This window comes from Macadamia integrifolia, chromosome 6 (assembly GCF_013358625.1).
Source record: "Macadamia integrifolia cultivar HAES 741 chromosome 6, SCU_Mint_v3, whole genome shotgun sequence".
Classification (NCBI taxonomy): Eukaryota; Viridiplantae; Streptophyta; class Magnoliopsida; order Proteales; family Proteaceae; genus Macadamia; species Macadamia integrifolia.
Window position 1 is genome coordinate 12,743,463 of NC_056562.1, and position 22,827 is coordinate 12,766,289.

The 22,827-nt window shown below is 38.7% G+C and overlaps 2 protein-coding genes across 2 annotated transcripts; one reads left to right on the forward strand and one right to left on the reverse strand.

Moving 5' to 3' along the window:
* Positions 1-1,646: 1,646 nt before the first annotated feature.
* Positions 1,647-4,142, reverse strand: LOC122082070 (protein FAR1-RELATED SEQUENCE 5-like). Its single transcript, XM_042649564.1, has 2 exons — positions 4,105-4,142; positions 1,647-3,171 (listed from the first exon to the last, which is right to left on the reverse strand). Exon 2 carries the CDS (start codon positions 3,168-3,170, stop codon positions 1,647-1,649), a length of 1,524 nt encoding a protein of 507 aa, XP_042505498.1. The 5' UTR covers position 3,171; positions 4,105-4,142.
* A 492-nt stretch (positions 4,143-4,634) lies between these two features.
* On the forward strand, positions 4,635-22,821 carry LOC122081038. Its single transcript, XM_042647980.1, has 3 exons — positions 4,635-4,998; positions 22,288-22,384; positions 22,473-22,821. Exons 2-3 carry the CDS (start codon positions 22,302-22,304, stop codon positions 22,600-22,602), a joined length of 213 nt encoding a protein of 70 aa, XP_042503914.1. The 5' UTR covers positions 4,635-4,998; positions 22,288-22,301; the 3' UTR covers positions 22,603-22,821.
* Positions 22,822-22,827: the final 6 nt, after the last annotated feature.

Below are 22,827 nucleotides of genomic sequence, written 5' to 3' on the forward strand. Positions count from 1 at the left end.
AGATCAAAAATAGCTCTCAATCAGTCTCAATGATCAGAAACGAGGCTCAAACAGGGACAAATTGGGTATTGAGCAGAGAAGAGAGAGAAGATAGGGGATAGATGGCTATCTCACCTCACTGCCCTTCACATCTCAACATTGCACAAAGCAAACATTCAATTTTCATTCACTCAAATCATGTGGGGAACCCAGCAAGTCCCCTTGCTTTAAAGCTACAACCTTCTACAAATTTTCTATTTAGATGTTTAGAAATAAAACAAACCATTGACAATCATTTGATGGTTGTTAGATCTTTGTTTTAGCAGTTTAACTAGATTTCAGAACATTTCAGTAGAATAGACTCTTTAGTTAATCATCAATATGCTGTGCTACTTCTATTATTCTATTTCTTTTCTGACGATAGTTTCAATCTTCTATGAAAGATATAGACATATTGAGCAGTAAAACATTATTCATATCAATACCTCTTCTCACCATGCACAGACTCCATCAAATCTGAACTCATTCACAACCCAAAAAAATAACAGAAAACCTAGATTGTCCAAAGTCTTGGTGGATTCGAACCACCATAACCTGGGCATTAGCCCAGATGCTCTACCATTTTGAGCTAAAGACTCCTTACCTACAAAAAAAAATGGTTAGTACATTATAGACTAATCCATCAATAAAAATATGCTTAATATCCTCGATGTATTGGCAATCATAAAAAAGAAAAAAAAAAGTGTTGGTTCCTCATTGACTGAATGTATCTAATAGCAAATAAATAATGTTCCTCATCAACTGAATGTATTTAATAGCAAATAAATAATGTTCCTCATTAAATGAATCTAAATACAATCTTCATCTAGTGATTGATGAACTGCAGATGCTTGTGATTGATGAACTGCAGATGCTTGAGATGACATATGGGAAATAGACTCCTGCAGGGAACATTGGAAATTAGGGCAATCCAAACTCATATAAGAAAATGAAAAATGTAGCAAACAACATAACTAACTAAAAGTATTTACCCTAAGTGACATGTAACCGGGATAAATGTTATCAAACAGTTGCATATTGTATGAGGCAGGAGTTGGTTGATGTTCTTGTAGTTGTTGATTATTACTTGGCCCTCCACTCTTTTTTTTTTTGCCTTGCTTTTCGACCCAACTCTTTAGCCTTCTTCCACCTTTACTTTTCTCTTTATGTTTGAAACGTATCCCATCATACACGTCAGTTGAGAAATCAGACAATATTGGCATATCAGGGCAATCGGCTGGGTTGATTCTAATATTACCAACCTTCAATCTTAATTCATTAGCAGCATCTTTCATCAATTCGTAACCCTCAAATGTGTTAGCAGCTTCTGACGCTATTTCAACAAATTCATGACAAATACGCCTATACCGCTGTGTACGGTCTAGGTTGACATCCTCTTCAATTTCCTTCCCCCTATTGTCATTAACTACCATAGTTCTTGCTCCCCATGTCCATCTCTTCAAAATGTAGGAATCAGGAATACGCTTTATGTCGAGCATATCTAAAACTTTCAAACAATGGCAACAAAGAATACCATCTGTTTCGAATTTCCTGCACGCGCAAACTATAATTCCAGCAAGCGGGTTACAACATACTTGATATTCGCCTTCTACATCAACAATCCCAACTCAAAAATCAATGAAGGGAAATCTATCAGTTCGGTCTCTGATGCAACAAACAGTCATCCAATTATATTCCTCTTGAAATAACGCATAAATGGTAGGAGTGTAAACTGATCCAGCTTGTTTCTGGACAATTGACATTGAATTTGCAAGTCGTGGCAACTTGTTTGTTGATTCAAATTCAGCTTTTAATTCATTGCCACGCTTCTGATTAAGAACTCTCTCAAAGTGCTTAAAAAATTGCACAACATCCAAAGTTGACTTCAAATAATCCTTCAAATCACTATTTAAACTCTCACTGAGTTGTGTACTTCGAATACCTAATGTGAATGTGTTTTTCATGTAGCACTTCGCCCATTTATTTCTAAGTGTATACATGCGTGTCAACCATGCATTATCCATAACACCATTTTCACTAAGCAATCTAGACCATGCTCTCTCGAATTGTTCTTCCTCATCATATTGGTATATGCATTTCTTTATATCTTTAAGAAACCCGGAGCCATCTTTCATCATATTACCCAAATGCTTAATGCCATTCTGCATTAAGTGCCATGTACACAACCCAGGCCACGTCTGAGGCCACATGTCTGTTAATGCTATAGTCATAGCAGCATCTTGGTCCGTGAAGATAGTTATAGGCTTCTTTCCACCATGTGCCTCAGCAAATACCTCAAACAACCACTTGAAAGATTCTACTGTCTCATCATATAAAAGTGTGGCCCCGAATACAGTGCATCCTCTATGGTGATTAAATCCAGCAAACACCCCAAGCGGCCTACACTGTCTGTTGGTGCGAAATGTAGTGTCGAAGCTGACTACATCTCCAAATTGTGCATAATCAATGATCATCTTTGGATCAGCCCAAAATATATTAGTTATTTGTTCTTCACTATCCAGCTGAACTGAGTATGTGAAAGATGGATTGTTCCTAGTTTGAGTAACAAAGTAATCCAACAAACTACCTGCTTCACCATATGATAAGGAACTCATTCTTTTAGTACGGAGGTAGTTCCTAACATCTTGGGTCGTACAACTCAAGTTCTCGATCCCACCAGCATGCCTACCCATCAACTCAATTGTGAATCTAGGTCTAATGCCCGAGTCATCAGCCAAATCAATTTCATACATATGTATGTCTGACATATGCCTCTGTGAACGCATCATATGAACTGTTGAATCAGTATGGAGATCATGATTATGTTCCTCCACAAATTCACGACACATATATTTTCCATCCCCACCCAAACATATGGCCATCTCTGCTTTGCAATTTGTTCTTGTCTCAGCTCGGGGGTTAGTAACATTCTTGTCTCGCTTGTCTGGTTGCCGAGACCCAGCTTTTGAACAAACAAACCGCCTTGACGTAATAGTCTCTCTGTCTTTCTTGCTTTTATTCACAGTGTGTCTCCTAATACTAAACCCCATTGCCCGTCCGTAACTGTTGTAAAAATCATATGCTTCCTGTTCTGAATTGAATAACATACCAACCTGAGGTTCCCTCGCATCATTCAAACAAGCATTCTCCATACTAGACAAAACAAATAAAAACAATGATACCTTAGATACTACTACATTATTGGATGTAATAGACCATAGTTCTTAGAATATGGATCTTATAGCCAGTCAAAGAAGAAGAATGAAGGTTACATTAGTTAGAAAAGAAAGTAACTGAAAAACTTAACTTGTAATGGTTCACCCAAACATATTTTTAGAGATATAGTTTGTTTATCTGAGTTTGACCAATACATAATGAAAATGTTTTATAAGATGATATATGTATATTTTACTGTTTGTAAACATAAGATGATATACAAAGCTCTGTCCCCTTATTTTTGGAGCTTCACTCTATGATAACGGAGGTAATTTTTTGTTTCAAAGAGGTTAATGATCTAGTGGGATGGTTTAAAATTTGGATTATACACCCTAAGCAAGAAAATGAGCTTACTTCGACGAGAACGCAAAACAAACAAGAAAATAACAGAAGTAAAAAATGAGATTTAAGAACATATACATCATCTAAATTAGCACCAGTAGCTCAATCTAAGGATGATCCTTGAAGACAAATGTTTGTCATTTAAAAACAAAATAGGAAATACTAAATGGTGATGCGAGAACAGCACAAATCAACCACTTATTCCACCAAAACTAAGGGAGCATCACATTTTACCTCTTGAAAACTCTGCGAATAAATTTCTGCCAAAAAAAAAAAAGTTGAAAATGTAAAACTCAAGGATAGAAATCCATGATCAAATAAAAACTAAGGGAGCATCACACTTTACAGGGTTGAAAACTCTGCGAATGAAATTTCTGCCACAAAAAAAAAGTTGAAAATGTAAAACTCAAGGATAGAAATCCATGATCAAATAAAAACTAACATCAACCATAAATCTAATAGAAAGAACAACGGAATAGGTACATGTTATCTATAAAGTTAGGAAACAACAACGATTCTTCAACATACCTGAGCAGACCGCGACCTTCGTTCGCAGAGAAACCCACTCCTACTTTGTGAGAAGGGAGAGAATCTTTCAAGCTTGCAATGAGCGAGCTTCGTGAGTAGTACGAAACCTTCGCAGAGCAAACACGCGAGCTTCGTGAAGAGGAACCTTGCTACCTAGGGTTTTCTCCTCCCAGAGCTGCACACTGGTTCAAACCCAATGAGAGCGTCGGACAGAGAGACTAAGGGGGAGATTCATTCGTGAGCTTCAACCAATGGTAGTTTTCACTTGTGAGCAAGAGAGATGCAGCGAGAGGGTTGAGAGAGAGAGATGCGGTTGAGAGACAGAGATGCACATCAACGAGGGAGTTCCAACTTTTACATGTTTTGAAATTCAAATTTCAAAACTTATTCTAAACCTTTGGGTGAACCGGTTCGAGTCATCCACAGTTGTAAACCGGTTTTGGCAACCTCAACCAACCCTCTTAATCTTGACCGTTGATGATGCACCATCCACGTGTCGCTCGCTGCACCTAGCAAAACATGGAACAACAGAAGATCAGAACAATCTCCGTCAGTCTAGTACAACCATTTCAAAACCAGAACTCAGAAGTAGAAAGTGAATCATTTTTTCCCCAATACCCCATACCCACTCCTCTGGTCCTCCACTCTTCCTTCCTCTTACATCCGTGAAAAGAAGCGACGCAGCCGCGCAGCACAGTGAATCGTGATTCCTGAGCGATTAGCGATACCGATTACCGACGGTGGATTCTGCAATTTAGATTTTCGACCTGCTACTTCGAGACCCTAGCTAATCACTGGAAATCGGTATTAGCTAGCGATACCGATTACCGACTCTGCAATTTAGATTTTAGACCTGCTATATTTCGAGTTCGACAGCGGCGCAGCGGGAAAGAGGTTAGAAATCAGAAAAGCTCTGTCCATCTGATTTTTTTTTTCTTTTTTTATTCTTCTTCTTCTTGGTTTTCTCTCTTCATCTTAAAATCCTTTATTTTTTTCTGGTTTGGCACTTTGGCTAACAGTGGGCTGGATTCTGGAATGGCTTTTTCTGGTTTGAGTCTTTGAGAACAGGACGATTGACCCATTCATTCATTTTTTTTCCATTGTGATACATGATGATCCATTCATTCCTTATTCTTTTTTTTTTTTTTCTGCAAGTTGTTCTGTAAACTGAGAAATTATATTGGCTGATTCCAATGGTTTGACATTATATTTTGTGCTGAGGTGTATCCATGTTTTGGAGTGGCAATTAAACTAAGTATAGTCCTCCTTAGTTTATTATTTTTGCTACTATGAATAATATACAGTGGATTTATTAAACATATACCATTAATTCCTTGATAGCACTCAGCATTTCCATTAATTATTCTTTGTTCAAATTCTGTTTTTCAATCTTAAATTCAGTTTGTCACCTTTGCTTGATTTCTGCAATATCCTGTTTCTATGCCCTTTCCCAGCCACCTTCAAATTTTCATTACTTTTTCAATTCTGCCTCTTTTGTTACCAAACTCTACCCTTCATTGCAGCATGCCATTCACTTCTAAATTCTTCCATGATACTGAGTTCTTTAAACATCTTGGATGATATGTATGTTTTTTTTTATTTATATATATATATATATATATATATATTTTGGACATGATTTTTTTATTATGGTGTATTAAATTTTAATTTGGATTTTACATTGGATGCTATATTTTGGATGATATATGCATGAATGTTTGATGATGTTGTAGTTTAGAACATTAGATGCAGATATACAGGTAATAATCTCTCAAATTACATCATTATACTGCCCTTTTTTTGGGTTTTGGTTTTTTGAAAACTACACGTTTAATACACATACCGTTCATCGTTTTTATCTGTTTAAAACCCGTACCGTACATATCTATTTCTATTCAATCATATAGGATAGAAATTAACTGGACAACAATTCATGAAATCGCTGGGTAGAGTAAAGAACTCAATTGGGTCATTGGGTGAAGGAGTGCCATTGGTAGCAGCACAAGAATGTTAGATTATATAGTCAATACTCTGTTTTTTTTGTCCTTAATAAGACTACATGATGCAGCTCGGCGATGGAATTAGTTGCCATCTTTTGACTTGATTTTTATTTACTTCCTTTATTGGTTAGAGATTAGATTAACAGTATTTTATTTAGATTTGATTTTTATTGTAGTTGCTATCTAGGCTTAGTTTCCATTTTTAATTAGCTTCCGAAATTATGTCATTATTTTTTCTTTAAATAGCCCTGTAATGGAGAAAAACTCAGTTTTTAGATGGAATGAACTTAATTAAGGTTTTTTGTTCGGGTTGTGAACCATGGCTGCCCGTGGGTGATTCCCTCTTCTTCCCTTTCTGAATTTTCTAATCTCCTCTTTCATTCTCCTTCTTCCTCTTCAATTTCTTCCCCTATTTCTTCCTTTCCATTATTATTGCTGATTTTTTTTGTCAATACTCTGTTCTGGGCGATACCTTCCAAAACCGAAGAATTCGTTACTGAAGCTTGGTTTTCCATCAACTGACCCTGAGGTTTGGGTCGGGAGTAGCATTCTCAGAGGCGATCAGAAACCCTAGTATTCCTTCCCTCCAGCCAGCCTCTGTTGTGAGCTTCAAGACCAAGTTCAGATCTGGTTCCCTATTACCGCCAGATATGAGTTGCAGGGACAATACATCTCCTCTTACTTCTTGTTTGAAGTGTTTATTTGTCGGAGTCAAGAGACCTTAAGGCTGGCAGCCTTCGTTTCGAAGTTCAGGTCAAACAAAGCTCTATCGAAGGAGTCGTTTTTTTTTTCTGTTCCGCTGGTTTCTGGTTCTCACGATAAGAAGAAGAAGAAACAGTTTTTTTTTTTTTTTCTTTCTCTTTTGTTTTTAAATAGTTTATTCCCTGTTATTACATGAAAGCCCCTGTCCTGAAATTGTGTTCTATTGTTCCTCCCCCTCACTTTAACAATTACACATTACCCCTCCTCTTCTACTTTTCTATTTCAGTTTGCCCCCATTATTTATTTTCCTCTCTTTTAAGCTCTTAAAATTGTTTCTGAAAAAGTGATCCAATTTCGATCATTGGAATTCAGTTCCGCATCAAGTGGTATCAGAGCAAATTTTCTTACAATTTTCTAACCATGTCAAATCACATCACCAATGCTGAGTTGCACAAATTGTATCGTGAGTTAGCCGAGAACCAACAGGATACTGATGCTAGGCTTGAGAGGACTGAAGCCAAGTTTGACAAATTTATGGAAGAGATGATTGCCTTTATGAAGAGGTCCGACAAATGAGCTGAAGAAGGATCCTCTACATTACCTCCTCAACTCAACACTTTACGGATCGAAGATACACCTCAGAGGCAGCAACTTGATCTAGTTGTTCCCCGGGATGTTACCCGGCAATTTTCTGACAGAGATTATGGCATCAAAGTTGAGGTTCCCGAGTTCAGTGGTGAAAAGGGACCTGAGGAATTTATTGACTGGCTTACAAAAGTGGAGAGAATTTTTGCGTATAAGTCTCTTCCAGACGTGAAGAAGTGTGAAATCATTATCACCAAGTTTATTGGGTATGCATGTTCGTGGTGGGATGATGTACTACATGCAAGGTTTGTCAGAAGACTTTAACCCGTTACCAATTGGGAGGTCATGAAGTAGATCCTGACTGAAAAATTTGTTCCTCTTAATTATGAAAAGGTAATGTTCCATAAATTACTTAACTTGCAACAAGGGAACAAAGATGTGGATTCCTACACCCTCAAATTCCAAAAACTGTCATCAAGGTGTCGGCTTCAGGAGACAGACCAGCAACGGGTGATGCGATATATCAGTGGGTTAAGTAATGAGATTCAACTTGAGTTGGCTAACACTGATTTCAGGTCTGTTGATGTGGCAGCAGCTCATGCCAATACAGCTGAAGAGAAGTCCATTTATTGGAAGGGTATGCTCAAGACTTCTTCAGTTTATAGACCTCCACCACGTATGGAGGAAAAGAAGCCTGAAGCTCGCAGAGTTGAAGAGAAAAGGCTAGAGTTCAACAAGGATAGTGTTGGGGTGAAGAATATCATATGCCATAGTTGTGGCAAGAAGGGTCACTATTCCAACAAGTGTCCCAACAGGACTCGTTCTGTGAACGTAGTAGAGAAGCAGTCGACAAAGAAGAGTGAAGATGAATCTCATTTATATCCTTATCCCCTCGAGGACGATGATATTATCGATGATGAAGATGAGGATGTAGAAGCTCATTCAGCTAGCCTTTCATCCTTTTTGAATAGACTAGTTGATAAGGCTCCTCTCTTCAGACAGAAGGGTACTTTCCTGCACGGCTCCAACCATACTGATGTTCATGCAGTTGTTGATATTGGGGGAGAGGCAAATTTTATATTTGCTGAATTTGTTCGAGCACACAACCTTCCACAGAAGCAGTTTTTCAAGAAGATTCACGTGCGAGGTTTTGGACCCACAGCTCGAGAAGAGGCCACTGTAGTTGTTCGAGTACACCTACAGTTTGGGCCACTACAGTACCATGTCACCTGCTTGGTCACCCCATTGGCACACTGCGACATTCTTCTGGGGCGACCTTGGCAGCGACATGCAGGCATTCTCTACGATGGCGCACTGAACACCATCAAGGTGAAGGAAGGAGGTCGTATGTACTTAATGAGGCTACACGCATTATCAGACATGCCACGTCGTCGACTGACTCCTGCTTTAGTGACACGTCAGCCTACCCCCCCTCCTCTTGGTGTTATATTCTTATTTTTTGTTTCGAGATACGTGCCACCTCATCAGCGAGCAACTTACAAGGGTATCTTGGGAGCACGACCTAACTCGACGGAGTCAAGTTCTTTTAAGACCAGGAGAGTTGACGCAGCTCGGTGATGGAATTAGTTGTTATCTTTTGACTTGATTTTTATTTACTTCCTTTATTGGTTAGAGATTAGACTAACAGTATTTTATTTAGATTTGATTTTTATTTTAGTTGCTATCTAGGTTTAGTTTCCATTTTTAATTAACTTCCAAAATTATGTCATTATTTTTTCTTTAAATAGCCCTGTAATGGAGAAGAACTCAGTTTTTAGATGGAATGAACTTAATTAAGGTTTTTTGTTCGGGTTGTGAACCATGGCTGCCCGTGGGTGATTCCCTCTTCTTCCCTTTCTGAATTTTCTAATCTCCTCTTTCATTCTCCTTCTTCCTCTTCAATTTCTTCCCCTATTTCTTCCTTTCCATTATTATTGCTGATTTTTTTTGTCAATACTCTGTTCTGGGCGATACCTTCCAGAACCGAAGAACTCGTTACTGAAGCTTGGTTTTCCATCAACTGACCCTGAGGTTTGGGTCGGGAGTAGCATTCTCAAAGGCGATTGGAAACCCTAGTATTCCTTCCCTCCAATCAGCCTCTGTTGTGAGCTTCAAGACCAAGTTCAGATCTGGTTCCCTATTACCGCCAGATATGAGTTGCAGGGACAATACATCTCCTCTTACTTCTTGTTTGAAGTGTTTATTTGTCGGAGTCAAGAGACCTTAAGGCTGGCAGCCTTCGTTTCGAAGTTCAGGTCAAACCAAGCTCTATCGAAGGAGTCCGATCGATCGGAGTTTTTTTTTTCTGTTCCGCTGGTTTCTGGTTCTCACGATAAGAAGAAGAAGAAACAGGTTTTTTTTTTTTTTTTTTTTTTCTTTTGTTTTAAAAGAGTTTATTCCCTTTTATTACGTGAAAGCCCCTGTCCTGAAATTGTGTTCTATTATTCCTCCCCCTCACTTTAACAATTGCACATTACTCCTCCTCTTCTACTTTTCTATTTCAGTTTGTCCCCATTATTTATTTTCCTCTCTTTTAAGTTCTTAAATTGTTTCTGAAATTACAAGAATACCCCTCAACCATTACATTGAGCTTCTTAGTCATTCTTGTGGGCCCTAAGTGATCCGATTTCGATCATTGGAATTCGGTTCCGCATCACTACAGACTTGCCATAAAGTCAATAGATTATCAGACTTTCCATCAAGAAGACGTTACAGAAAGCCTACTTGGGCAAGTAGCTAATATGTTAAAGCAAGGCCAAAATAATTCTCCTCCATGAGTCTCCCAACTAAAAACATCCAACTACCTTGTCAAGGACTTTATTGAGAGGAAGAACCAGATATAATCCTAATCCATCAACAGATTTAGAATTGGAAACATCATTCCAACTACCATGTCACGAACTATGCTCTACAACTCATTTAGGGATAGGTTTATCTAGCGTTATCAGGTTCAATTATACAAGAATACATCCAACATATCCAGTGTAGTAATTTCTGGCACGGACTGCAGAAAGTAACCCCTACATACCATGTTTGGGATGCAACAGAACCAGAGGGCTTCGGTCAAATTTAAAACTATGTCAAAATTCAAAAACACAGGTGAATCAACCCATCAACAATTCTTCAAATGTTCTGGAAGGGGGTTATCTGAGTTTGGATCATGCCAGCGTAGAACTTGGTGAATCAACTATCATTTGTTCTAGAATAACATTAGAATTGAGTAAAATTTTGGTATACAATAAAGAGAATCAAACCATACAATCAAATACTCAGCATAGAACTTGGGTTCAAATCAACTCCAAAGCAGTGTATTAGAATTAGAATAATTAGGTGTTTTTCCTGTTTAGTTACCTGAGGGAGAAGAGGAGAACAAGGAGAAGGAACACAATGAGGGAGAGTTGCAGGAAAATTACTGGAGACCCTAGTTTCCTCTTCACTCGATTCTTCAATTTCTTCAAATCAGAGAGAAGACAATGGAGCAGAGGAACCCTTTTTGATCTACAAGTGGTTGAATATTGATTTTTACTCAACTGTGTTCTAGGTTTGTTGGTGAGATCTAGAAAATGCCAAACAATTTCTATCAAATACGGTTTACCTGCCAAATGTGATGAAGGGGCTTGGGCGGTTTTTTGCAGCCAATTACCAGAATCGATCTTATTCAGTATACTCTTGATTTCGCAAAGTTGATGAGTCTCACAAAAGATCACAAATTTTCGAGAGGGACAAGAGAGAAGGCGCTGATGTTTCACAAGGGAGAAGAGACCTGAATCGAGTCAAGGGGCTTATCGGGACAACTCAATACCATTTTTTATCCGGTTCGTTCTTCGAGAACAGAGAAACAAACCGGCATAACCAAAGTACCAAACACTTTGCACCTGTTATTTTATTTCCAGGAACAGAAGAACAGAAGAATAGTTCTCTGAGAGAGTTACCAAATGCAGCTAAAGAGGCTATTGGGTCGAATACAAACTTTAACAGGAACGCCTTTTAAATTTGTTCTCCCAATAATGTCTTTCAAAGTGCTACTATGTTCTGTAAATTCTATTCTGAGTTATTCTTTCTACCCAGTTCGTTCCTAAAGAATAGAAGAATGGACCGGCATTGCCAAACGCAAGATTCCTTTTTTCTGTTCACGGAGAATAGAAGAACGTCATAAACGTTCCAGAAGAGAGTTACCAAACAGAGTGATTGTAATCTTCATTGGTGAAGTGTTCAACTATAGACTGCTCTAATCTAAATATCTCACAAAATCAAGGGAATCAAAAACCCAACCAAGTGAATTTAACATAATCACAAAACCACATGCAGGTCTGGAGAATCTTATTTCAGAAAATATGATTTTCATGTTCTACCATCCAAACTTCCACGTGATAAAACAGAGTCAAAATTACAGCAACGACATTTAATTAAAAATAAAAAAATGAAATCTTTCCTCACAAAATCAGGTAAAGTCAAATCAGGTTCAAATTGAAAACTTAATGCTGAAATTAACTTTGATTCGAAGGATACCTCGTCGCAGGTGAAACCCTAAAAGATTGAATGTGCTGCAATTGAATACTCGATGTTGAGCAATTGAATGGAAGAAATGTCAAAAGAAAGTAGAAGAATTGAAATTCAAAAAAGCTCTCTGATTTGTCCTCAACGAGGGCAAAGTGAACGTCTTTATTTCAATAGTAGTTGGATTATCTTTTATGAGATGTATAGTTGGATTACCCTTAATCTTCAATTTGTCAAGTACACATAATCATGAGCTACCATATTACGTTGTGCATTATAGACTACTGCGGAGCCCACCTATTAAACGGATGGATTTAAGATTGATATCGACCCTTTTTTTCTTTCTTTGCCAATTGGGTTGGTAGAGTGGAAAGAAGTCATTGCCTCATCATTTCTTGAGTTGACTGATTGTGGTTTGAGTTGGCATGCCCCACTATTGCTCGTTGGTTTTGCAGAAGCGTTGTTAGTATGGGAGCTTTGGCCTGGGCTATGATCACTATCATGGAGCACCCTTCTTTTCTTTATTAAAAAAAAAATGAAAATTCTTACAAGGGTTGAGGTTTTTTGGTCGGTCACCCTGTTTAGGAATCTTTTGAGGGATACCTTTTAAGTCGTTCGATTAAAAGTACAAAATTTTATTGAGTTAATGTGGAATATTCTATTATATTTGAAATACTGTTTTATATACGTATGTAGACCCCCAGAATTCACTCATCAAAATGAACTTGTTCAAACTTCAAGGGTGAATCTGGTCCGTTACCCAAAAGAATTTAATGAACCTGTTCAAACTTCAAAGGTTGCAGAAGGTGGAGACGGAGAAGACGAGGGAGCCGAACAATCCACTGGAGATTTTGAGGCCACTGATATCAAAGAGGACTTGCGAAGGCTCCTCGCCGCTTTAATCAGAGGTAATGTCAGAGACAGAGAAAAGGAATGAAGTAAACTCAATCCCATCAGATGAGACTCACCGTTGCAATCACATGGATTTTGGGTTCGAAAACTAAGAGATGGCGATGCGTGAAGAAGGGAAAAGGGTTTGGGGCTGAGTGTTTTTGGGGTATGTGATATACGGATTATATACTTGATACTTATGGTATAATCAAAACCCTCATTTTCGTCTCCCACCCACAACAAAAAATGACCCTAATTGAGAAGGTGTTCATCACTTCTTTGATTTATCAACAAGTTGCAAGATAAATCAAACACAAAGAAGATGAAACTAAAACACACGCATGCCAAAATTATAAAGCCTCCAAACTCAAGATTAAAAGATCGATCGTCATTGTGGAACCAAGAATTAGAGAATTTTCAAAACTGGAACAACTACATCTACCGCTAAAAGGAGAAAACAAAGAAAATAAAGAGAGAAAAAGAGGTGTCGCCTAAGCGAGGGTAGAGCACTAGTTTGGTGTTTGAGAAGCAAACAAAATTGCTTCCTGCCGCTGCAATCACGCTTAAGAGACAAATGAACTTGAAGATTGAACAAGGATCGGAAGAAACCCCCACGCTAGGGAAAGCCTCGCGAGAAATCGAGGAGGAAAACGAAGCCTTGCCTTGCAGGGAGACGACAAACCAAAGAGCTAGTAGCAGAAACGACTAGAAAGGCCGGGGAGCATCATAAGTCTAGGTTGGGATCATATTTTTTATTTTTTTTTTCTTTTCTTTTAAAGGATCATATTTTTCTCTATATGGACGGTGTATAAAATCAATGAATGAATGAATGAGATTTATTGATGCCAATCCCACGGATAAGATTACTTCCGACCATCAATACGGTTAGCTGAGGTGCCGACCAGAAAAACTTTTGCCTACAAAATATATTGACAAAACTAGAGAACCTCCACCTACAGTATTACAATTAGTAAAGAAATCTCACTACCAAGAAAAAACACACACAACACCTAGAAAAAAAAATCTAGGCCTTCGTACCAAAGTTTTGAGTCTGGCCATAAGCTTGGGCACTCTTAGAGTGATTCTGTGCATCTCCCTCTTTATTTTCTATAGTAATCGCCAAAGCATCTATCATTACGACCTCTTGGAGAATCCGAGCAAAAGCGAAAACCACCACCATCTCAGACTTCCTTTTGGTTTGAGATGAAGTTGAAATAGCCACTCTTCCAATCCTAATATTGACTCCCTTGCCCCCGCGATTTTAGCGATGACCACAAACCACAGACCAAGGACCTACTCCAACATCATGATCTTGTCCTTCACCACTTCTCTTTGCCTACTTATCAAGTCTCATATATTTTGGCCAAAAATTCAAATCGCTTTGTTTCGAGATGAACACTTACTAAAATAAAAGGATAAATGACACTTAGAGGGTACCCAAAATGTATGTTGGGTACCAAAGTTTGACAAAATAACATTTAAGTTACCATTTTTGAATTCTAAAATAAAAAGAAAAGATACTATCTTTGAAATTTTCAATTTTACCCTTCACTTACCACTCCCTTTTTCCCTCCTATGCAACCCCACCCCTCAAATTCAGGATTCACCTGCAAACCCATCGCCACCACCCCAACATTGTCATCACCCTCCCCTGCCCCTATCTCACCCCTTCGCAACCTCCTCCACCTCGCTTTCTACGTGCACCCACCACCCCCCAACCCCTGCTTCTCCTACTACTCTATGGCGGCTAAAGAGCTTAGGTTACAAAGATGTTCTGATCCACCTTTTGTACCTATAATGATGAAAATGAATAGTGGGAGGAGCTAGAGGCGGATCAGAACATCTCTGACTCTCTGTGACCTAAGCTCTTTGGCCAAACACTTTTCCCTTCTTCACGCATCGTCATCTCTTCTTCTCAAGAGTTAGTTTTCGAACCCAAATTCCCTGTGATTGCAACGGTGAGTCTCATATGAGGGGATTGAGTTTACTTCATTCCTTTTCTCTGTCTCTGACATTACCTCTGATTAAAGCGACGAGGAGCCTTCGCAAGTCCTCTTTGATATCAGTGGCCTCAACTAATTAGTTGAGAGGGTGGAAAGCATTAGTTGGATGAATGATGACTGGTTTGGTATGTGATCATCAAGAGGGGGGGAGGGGGGTTTGCCCTTGAGTGTTTCTTGCTTTAAATAAGTTGAGACAACAAAAAATTTATTTCATATTTCAAATACATTTACCCTTGCATGACTACAAAGAACTCTGAATGAAGGAGTCTCATTGGCTAAATTTTGTCTGGGGTTGTTAAGTACTAGGACTGACCTGTTTAAGCATATTGCCTCTCTATTTGATGAGAAAAACCTTAATCTTTATAGTTCTGCTGTGAAGCAACATCTATCCTGTACATGCATTGATCAAAAGAGGTATAATCTTGTAAAAACGCAACCCTAAAACGATGCTGAAAATAATGGAAAAACAACAAGCAATGCACAGAGATTTACGAGGTTCGGCAAGATTGCCTACATCCCCGGTGAGATTAGATCCATCAATGGAGAATAGGGTTACAATGCTCATCCCTCACACCTCTCAGTGTTGCTTGCATTACAGAGAACAAAACCCTCGCTATAAATATATAGCGAAAAACCCTAATTCGGAAAGTGCACAACTGCCCTCAAATAAAAAAATTCAAGCTGGGGGGTTGCGCCCCCTACACCCCCGCTATGCAAGGGGGCCTCGTACCCCCCTTGCAACTCCCACTGCCCGCCAACCGGCTAGCGGGACCACCGTCCTGCCGGTCGAGGCGCTGCATCAGTACTCCTTGGATTAAACTATGACGGAATACAAGATATCGTACACCAACAAACCTTTCTATACATCAGGTTGCATTTTTAGTTTTAGTTTAGGATTTGGTCTAGGCTAAGTCCAAATCAGCCCATGAGTTGGTCCATTCCCAATCCATAAATAGATGTAAAGGCATACTGCACCTCCCCCTGATTTGATGAACAGAAATCTCAACAATGTTTTTTTGTACTGATCTGAAATGTGATGCAGATACAACTGCACTTACCTGATTGGACCAGCATGACCGGCTGTGGAAACCAAGGGCCAAGATGAACCGGTCTAACCCAGGTTTTTGGTCCAACAAGGGTTGGAAGTAGTTTAGTTAAATACTATGTCTTATTTCTTATGTTTGTCTTTGAGTATGATACGTAGGAAATGGAGAAATAGGATTCTGTTTCAGTGTTAGAGTCTAAGTAGGAGTAGTCTTATTATTTTCCCTTTATATACTTGCATAAACTCAATGTTTGAGATTAGAGTGAATTTTATTTAGAATTAGTTGAATTGGTGCGTTGTGTGATTCACTTCCCCCTATTTGTGCGATTTTCCCTCTCTTCCCTAAGGCTACCCCATCAAAATGTGATCAGGTTCTTATTTGGGTTATTAATGGGGTTAATGGTATTTTTGTAAATATTGGCAACAATATTAAGAAATTGTTTCGGAACAATTTTACCAAACACCATTGCTGTTCCAGAACTGGTTGCAAAACCAGTTCTGGAACAGGTTTACCAAACGCTCAACTACAGGCAAAGAACAGCCTTGAAGAACAGAAACGAAAAAAATAATGTTTATGCCAAAGAACAAAGTTCTCAGAACAAGAACGTTACCAAACACAGCATTCTCATCCCTTGCTGAAGCTCTACTGAAGTGTGCCAAGTGCCTCTCCTCCTCCATCGCTGAACCTCAATGGAAGGAAAACAACCTGCAACCTCCTCTCACACAACCACTCTCCTCCTTGCAAACGGAATCAGCACTACTCTCTTCCAGGTGTTCTCTCACTTCTTCTTCTTCATTCTCCCTAACCAATTCCCAATTTCATGCCATAACGTCACAGAGACTTCTAACTGATTAACTGAATGCACATTGAGTATTATTGGTTTTCTGGAATTATGAGTGTTTGTAGTTTTCCCCCTCTTGTTGTCTCTCTCTACTTCTGCAAAATCAATCCATGATTGGAGGGTTTTCTCCAATTTCAATTTCAATTCCAAACTTGGGTGGTTTTGATTGTTCTATCCTTATTTACCTACTCCAGTAATGATCCTGTAAAGGGATCTTCGTTTTCTGGAAGTAGGGATCAGCAGCTCTGAGGGATGACCTGTAAAGCAATGACAGACCTTGGTCGACCTTTGCCTGCAAAATATTTAAAAATAAATATGAGTAAGCACAGGTCTCTCTCTCTCTCTCTCTCTCTCTCTCTCTGCGCTTCTTTACAATCGATCTATATGATTGGAGGGTTTTTCCAATTTCAATTTCAATTCCAAACTTGGGTGGTTTTGATTGTTCTATCCATATTGATCCTTGTACCTACTGTTTTTTATGTGTTTTGTAAAGTGATGTGATACAATCATATTATTACATTCAAGCCATGAACGACTAAGATTTGTAGAGGTATATTAGTATGATTTGTAGAGGTATATTAGTATGATATTTAGGAATGTGTAGTTATTTAGTTATGATAAGTTATTCTGTAATGGATTAGTGGGTGATAGTTGTCTATGATGTGTAAAGGCATGGGAGGAGTGGAGTATGGTGGAGTGTGGAGAAATGGCTACTTTCTAGCCCTATTTATTAGTAATAGGAAAAAAATGAAAATAGAAGTTGAAATCTCAAAATTATCTCAAATGAGATGAGGTATGCTTCCTCACGCCAAGCCGGATGCCATTGGCTTTGTCTGGAAGGCCAAATCACCTATTTATTCTCCTATTTCTTCTACTTCCTTCTTTATTTTCTCTTTTATGTTTATTTTCCTTTTTCTCCCTATTTTATCTCATCTCCTCTGGTGTACACGTAACAAATGGTATTAGAGCTCAGGCATGGTGCCCACTGGCGAATTCATACATTTTCTCCCCTTGAGAAACGAGGTCATGACTTCTTTGATTAAGCTAAGCGAAGATCACCAGCGGAAGCAACATTGCATTTTAATTCCCAAAAGAATGGTCTTGACGGCTACCAATTTTAGAAGGATGGATTGATACAATCATATTTACATTCAAGCCATGAACAACTAAGATTTGTAGGGGTAGATTAGTATGATATTTAGGAATGTTTAGTTATTTAGTTATTTATAAGGCATTGTGTAATGGATTAGTGGGTGGTAGTTATCTATTATGTGTAAAGGCGTAGAAAGAGTGAGAGTATGGTGGAATGTGATGTAACGGCTACTTTCTAGCCCTATTTATTAGGAATGAAAATAGAAGTTGAAATCCCAAAATTATCTCAAATGAGATGAGGTAGGCTTCCTCACCCCAAGCCGGACGCCATTGGCTTCGTCTGTAAGGCCAAATCACTTATTTCCTCTCCTATTTCTTCTACATCCCTCTTTATTTTCTCTTTTATACTTTACTTTCCTTTTTCTCCCTATTTTATATCATCTCCCCCTGTGTGCACGTAACATTATGTAGTCTCATTTCTATTTGACTGAGTGTAATGGAATGATCTTTTTGATATTTTATTCTTGTCTATAGGGATGTTTATTATTTAGATTCTTTAGATTGGTTGCATTGGTTTTGGGAAATTGTAATATTGGATGTAGATGGCTGATCACAGGAAATCATTGTGTAATCAATCTCATGAGAATTAGATGGTATAGCCTCCGGTGTTTATACATTTATACAAACATTTGATCTTTTACTGTTTAATGCAATAGTTTCTGACAAGTTTCTTTATTCTGTCCATGTTGTTCTATCATTATCAAATACTTTTGTAGGAAACTAAGTCTATTATTATTCCTCTCAACATCATGAATAAAAGATGTCTTGCACAACTACCTTGTAAAACCCAATTTGGTCCCTCTTCTATGATAACAGAGAGAATGTGGACTCTCTTTCTCCTTCTCTCTCGTTTTCTCTTCAAACTAGCATACACACAGAAATTTCACAAACCATGCCCAACTATGTCTATATGGCCTGAAAAGTGAAACAGGGCATGCCTTTTACAATGATTATTCCTTTTCCTCCTACTTGTTCTCCCACAATCTAATATGTTTCTGAATCTTTCTGGTTGCAAATTGAATCGAGTATTCATTTCTTTGTTCTACTACGTGCATTTTACCTTCTCCATACATGACCAAGTATTTGTGTTGGTTTTGGAAGATTGGGTGGTGTGGTTGCTTTTTCAATGTTTTATGTTTGGTTGAGGACTGGAGGGGCATCAAATTTCACACCGAGGCTGATCCTCTCCGCCAGTCTACAGGAAGAGTTTGAAAGTTGGCCTCAAGTCCCATGCCTAGGCCTAACACATGAGTGCAGTTAGGTGTATGCTCTGGCCTGCACCATTTTGAGTTTTTAATACTCAACCAACCAGAGTTCTGCTTAGGTCGGCTACATGAATCCAGTTCTACAATCTCACCATGTTTCTACTTATCTAGGTCAATTCTTGTTTAAACATAAGCACTCATCTCATTGCACTGTATCAACTGAAGTTATTGTCAGCCTTGTTAATTGTCATTTTTTTCTATAGAGAAAAGTAAATACTGCATTGAATAAAATCAAAAGGAATATCGTCTAGTACAGAACATAAGAGATTGTCTTCTCTAGTTTTGTTGGCTAGCCAATGTGCTACTTGCACCATATGTCTAGGCTGTTTAGAAACTTTAAAGCATTCAAACATATTACGAATATGCAACAAAAAGGGAAATAGTTCCCATGCCAAGGCTCTTCTCCTTACTGCCTCATGTTGGTGAGATAGATCTGAAGTCAGTCATGGAGGTTGCCCCTTCTTTCTTAGGATAAGGCACATAAAAGTTTGGTTTTACCCCTTGGATTTGGGAGGGATTGAAAAAAAAAAAGCTTATGATTGCTTTGATGAGGTCACCTTTGATAATGTCCCAAGGAGAAGAAGTTCATACTGAAGCCATTGTGTTCAGGGGCTTTATTGACGTTGTGGACGAGGACATTAGCAGTATTTTCATCATTAGAGAGGATGACTTGGAGAGTGGCTGGAAGATGACTAGGGATGAATTTATTGAGTAAGCCAGGGGGATGGGGAGATTAGAGGAGGGGTTGAAAGAGCTTAGATGTCATCCAGATTGTGAATAGTTATCTCTAGCTATGAGCATGGGGACGGAGTTGATATTGGTTTTGGCTTTCAAGGGTATGTGAAAATAAGCAGTGTTAGAGCCCCTAAGCTCTAACCATTTGATCTGGGATTTCTGCTTGGGAAACTTTCTTCTTAAGCAATCAGAGGAGAGCTCCTTGGAGGTTGCTTTTTCTTCAAAAACATTGATATGATTGTGGATGTTAAATTATAACATAGATTGGATGGAGGCCAACTTGTCCCTACAATTAGAGACTCTAAAGGAGATGTTTCCAAAAGAGGAGTTCTAGATCTTGAGGGAACATTTGGCCTTTTTGAGCCTTTTGGCGAAGACAATAAAGGGGAGAAGCATTGGATAGGCTTTTCCCCTGCCGCTTTGACAATGGGGAGGAAGTCATCGTGGAAGGATGACATATCAAAAAACTTGGAAGGGTTTTGGGCCAAAAGAAATGTAGGGCTGAACAAGCAGGGAGATGGGATTATGGTTGGAGATGCCAAGGAGGCCAAAGTGGCATGGGAGGAGGAGAAAGCTGCTAGCCAGACTTCATTGACTAAATTTCTATCGAGCTTGCAAGAAATTCTCTTTACCCCACTTCTTTTATTGTGCTAGGAGAGCTTGGTACTGGACCATCTTAGATCATTCATACTGATATCGTCTAGACATTCATTGACTTCAACAGAGGAGGTATCAATGGGAGAACCACCCTACTTCTCATGAGCAAGTCTAACCACATTGAAGTCACCACCCAAGCCCCATGTGAGAGGGCTGACTTGGGGGGTGAGGTCTTCCCAGAGAAGGATTCTATCGGAGGTGTGGTTGGGGCCGTAGACAATAGTGAAGGCTAAGTTGAGGGAGTTGCTTGTTTCAAGCAATGGAAAGGTGAATGCATTGGGGGGACTGCGATGCATTAAATGTTCCTCGCACGGAAGTCCCTGCGACCTCTACGGAAGCTCATAGAACAGGGACTCAAAAACCTTGCTCTTGGGGTTCATGGACACAGGTCATGGAAGTCTGTTTAGACATCCGCGGATTCAAAACGTTAAGCACGGTTGTCTATCTGAGATAACTAAGTCTGACTTGATTCTCTTTAAGCTCGAATGTCCATCGCTGACTGACAAAACTCTGTGAACAGTAAAGTCAAACCTCCTTGTTTCTTGGGAATGTTCATTTAGGTCTTTATATGAATTTTACTTGGGCTTTTGCATCTTGTGGACATCAACATCGGGATTACATGAATATGAAAATATAAACCAAATCCATTGTCTTGAAAGATTTTTCTACTTGATGTAACTTTCAATTCTTCAACCTTTCTAATCATGGTCGTCTGTTGACAGCAATCTTTTCTTCAATCAGCATATCATTTATTCCATCAATATTTCCTCCTGAAAGATTTGGGTTTCATCATTTTCTTAGAATATGAACAAACATGTTAGATCACCCAAACACACATCACATAAGGTTTCCATATCCAAATCAAACTATATGATTAGAACCCTCTAGGTTCAACGGTTAAGTTGTACTATTGCAACATGTTGGTCACAGGTTTGAAACTTAGAAACAGCCTCTCCTGCAAGGCAAGGGGTAAGGTTGCATTTGCCCCTCCCAAACCCTGCAGTAGCGGAAGTCTCGTGCACTGGGTTGCTCTTTTTAATCTTTCTGGACTTGTTTTAATCACCTCCCCCTTCCAAATCCTACTGTTTTGGCCGTTCAATAGAATGTAGTGTTTTAGGTCACATCCTTGCTAGCGTTCAAAAGGTAAAGAAGGGAAAAATTCATGATTAATTCGCCAGCAGCTTATTGCTTGCATACCCACCTTTGTTTTGGGTGTTTGGGGGGAGGGGGGGGGGGTGGTTTACAATCACAACTTGTGTATTAATCTTTATTTATACAATTTTTCAGAAATATAATTCATATGGATAAAGTCTTGCTTATCAAAATTTATTAAGAATTAATGGTGTTTGATCAGCATGTTTTGGTGGGGCCTTGAACCAATCTAAATACATTCTCCCTTTTCAATAAGATGCAAATTACACTTGATTAGATTTACACATTTTAATTAAAACAAATTCCTTTCCAGTTTCATTGTACAACATTTTTGCCATAATATTAAGAATTAATGGTGTTTGATCAGCATGTTTTGATGGGGCCTTGAACCAATCTAAATACATTCTCCCATTTCAATAAGATGCAAATTACACTTAATTAGATTTATACATTTTATCTAAAACAAATTCCTTTCCAATTTCATTGTACTACATTTTTGCCATATTTAGCCCGATGAGAAATTGCCAAGTTCAAGAAGCGATACTATGGTTGACTGAAGAAATGTGATACCCATTTATTGGATTACTCTTTCATCTTATTCCAAGATTCACCATTTTGAAACAGAATTAATGATTTTCCTTCTGTGTTCATTGCCAGATTTTACATTCTCCATGCCCCTGTCGCGCAATGTCATTGTTGCTACAGGCCTAGTAGCTTTTGCAGCTGCAGGCTTGGCATTTCCCTTCTACTTTGTGTAAGTTGAAAAAAGCCACTTATCAGTTTTGGTGTAGTTGTAGTTGTAGTTTCCCCTAGTCTCGGATATCATGGTTTGGTTAATGCAGGACGTCAAAGGCACAGCCTGTGATCGATTCATCGAAGCCTCTTCCACCTCAAGCAACCTTTCGAGGGCCCTACGTAAATACTGGTTCACGTGACATTGGTCCGGACCATGGCACTTCCCCTAAGATGTAAATATATTGTGTAAATCTTTTATTTACTTTGCTCAGTAACATAAGCTATGAAACTCTTCATTGTTTAAGTTAATGCTACTTGCCTCGAAATACATTGGAGCCTTGAGCATAAGTTGTATAACAATCTGATCAGGATTCTTGCAGTGGTTGCATCTATGATTTAATAGACCATGCACTTGTAAGAAATTTATTGAGAAAATAAGACAACAAAATTGAAATCTCTGTG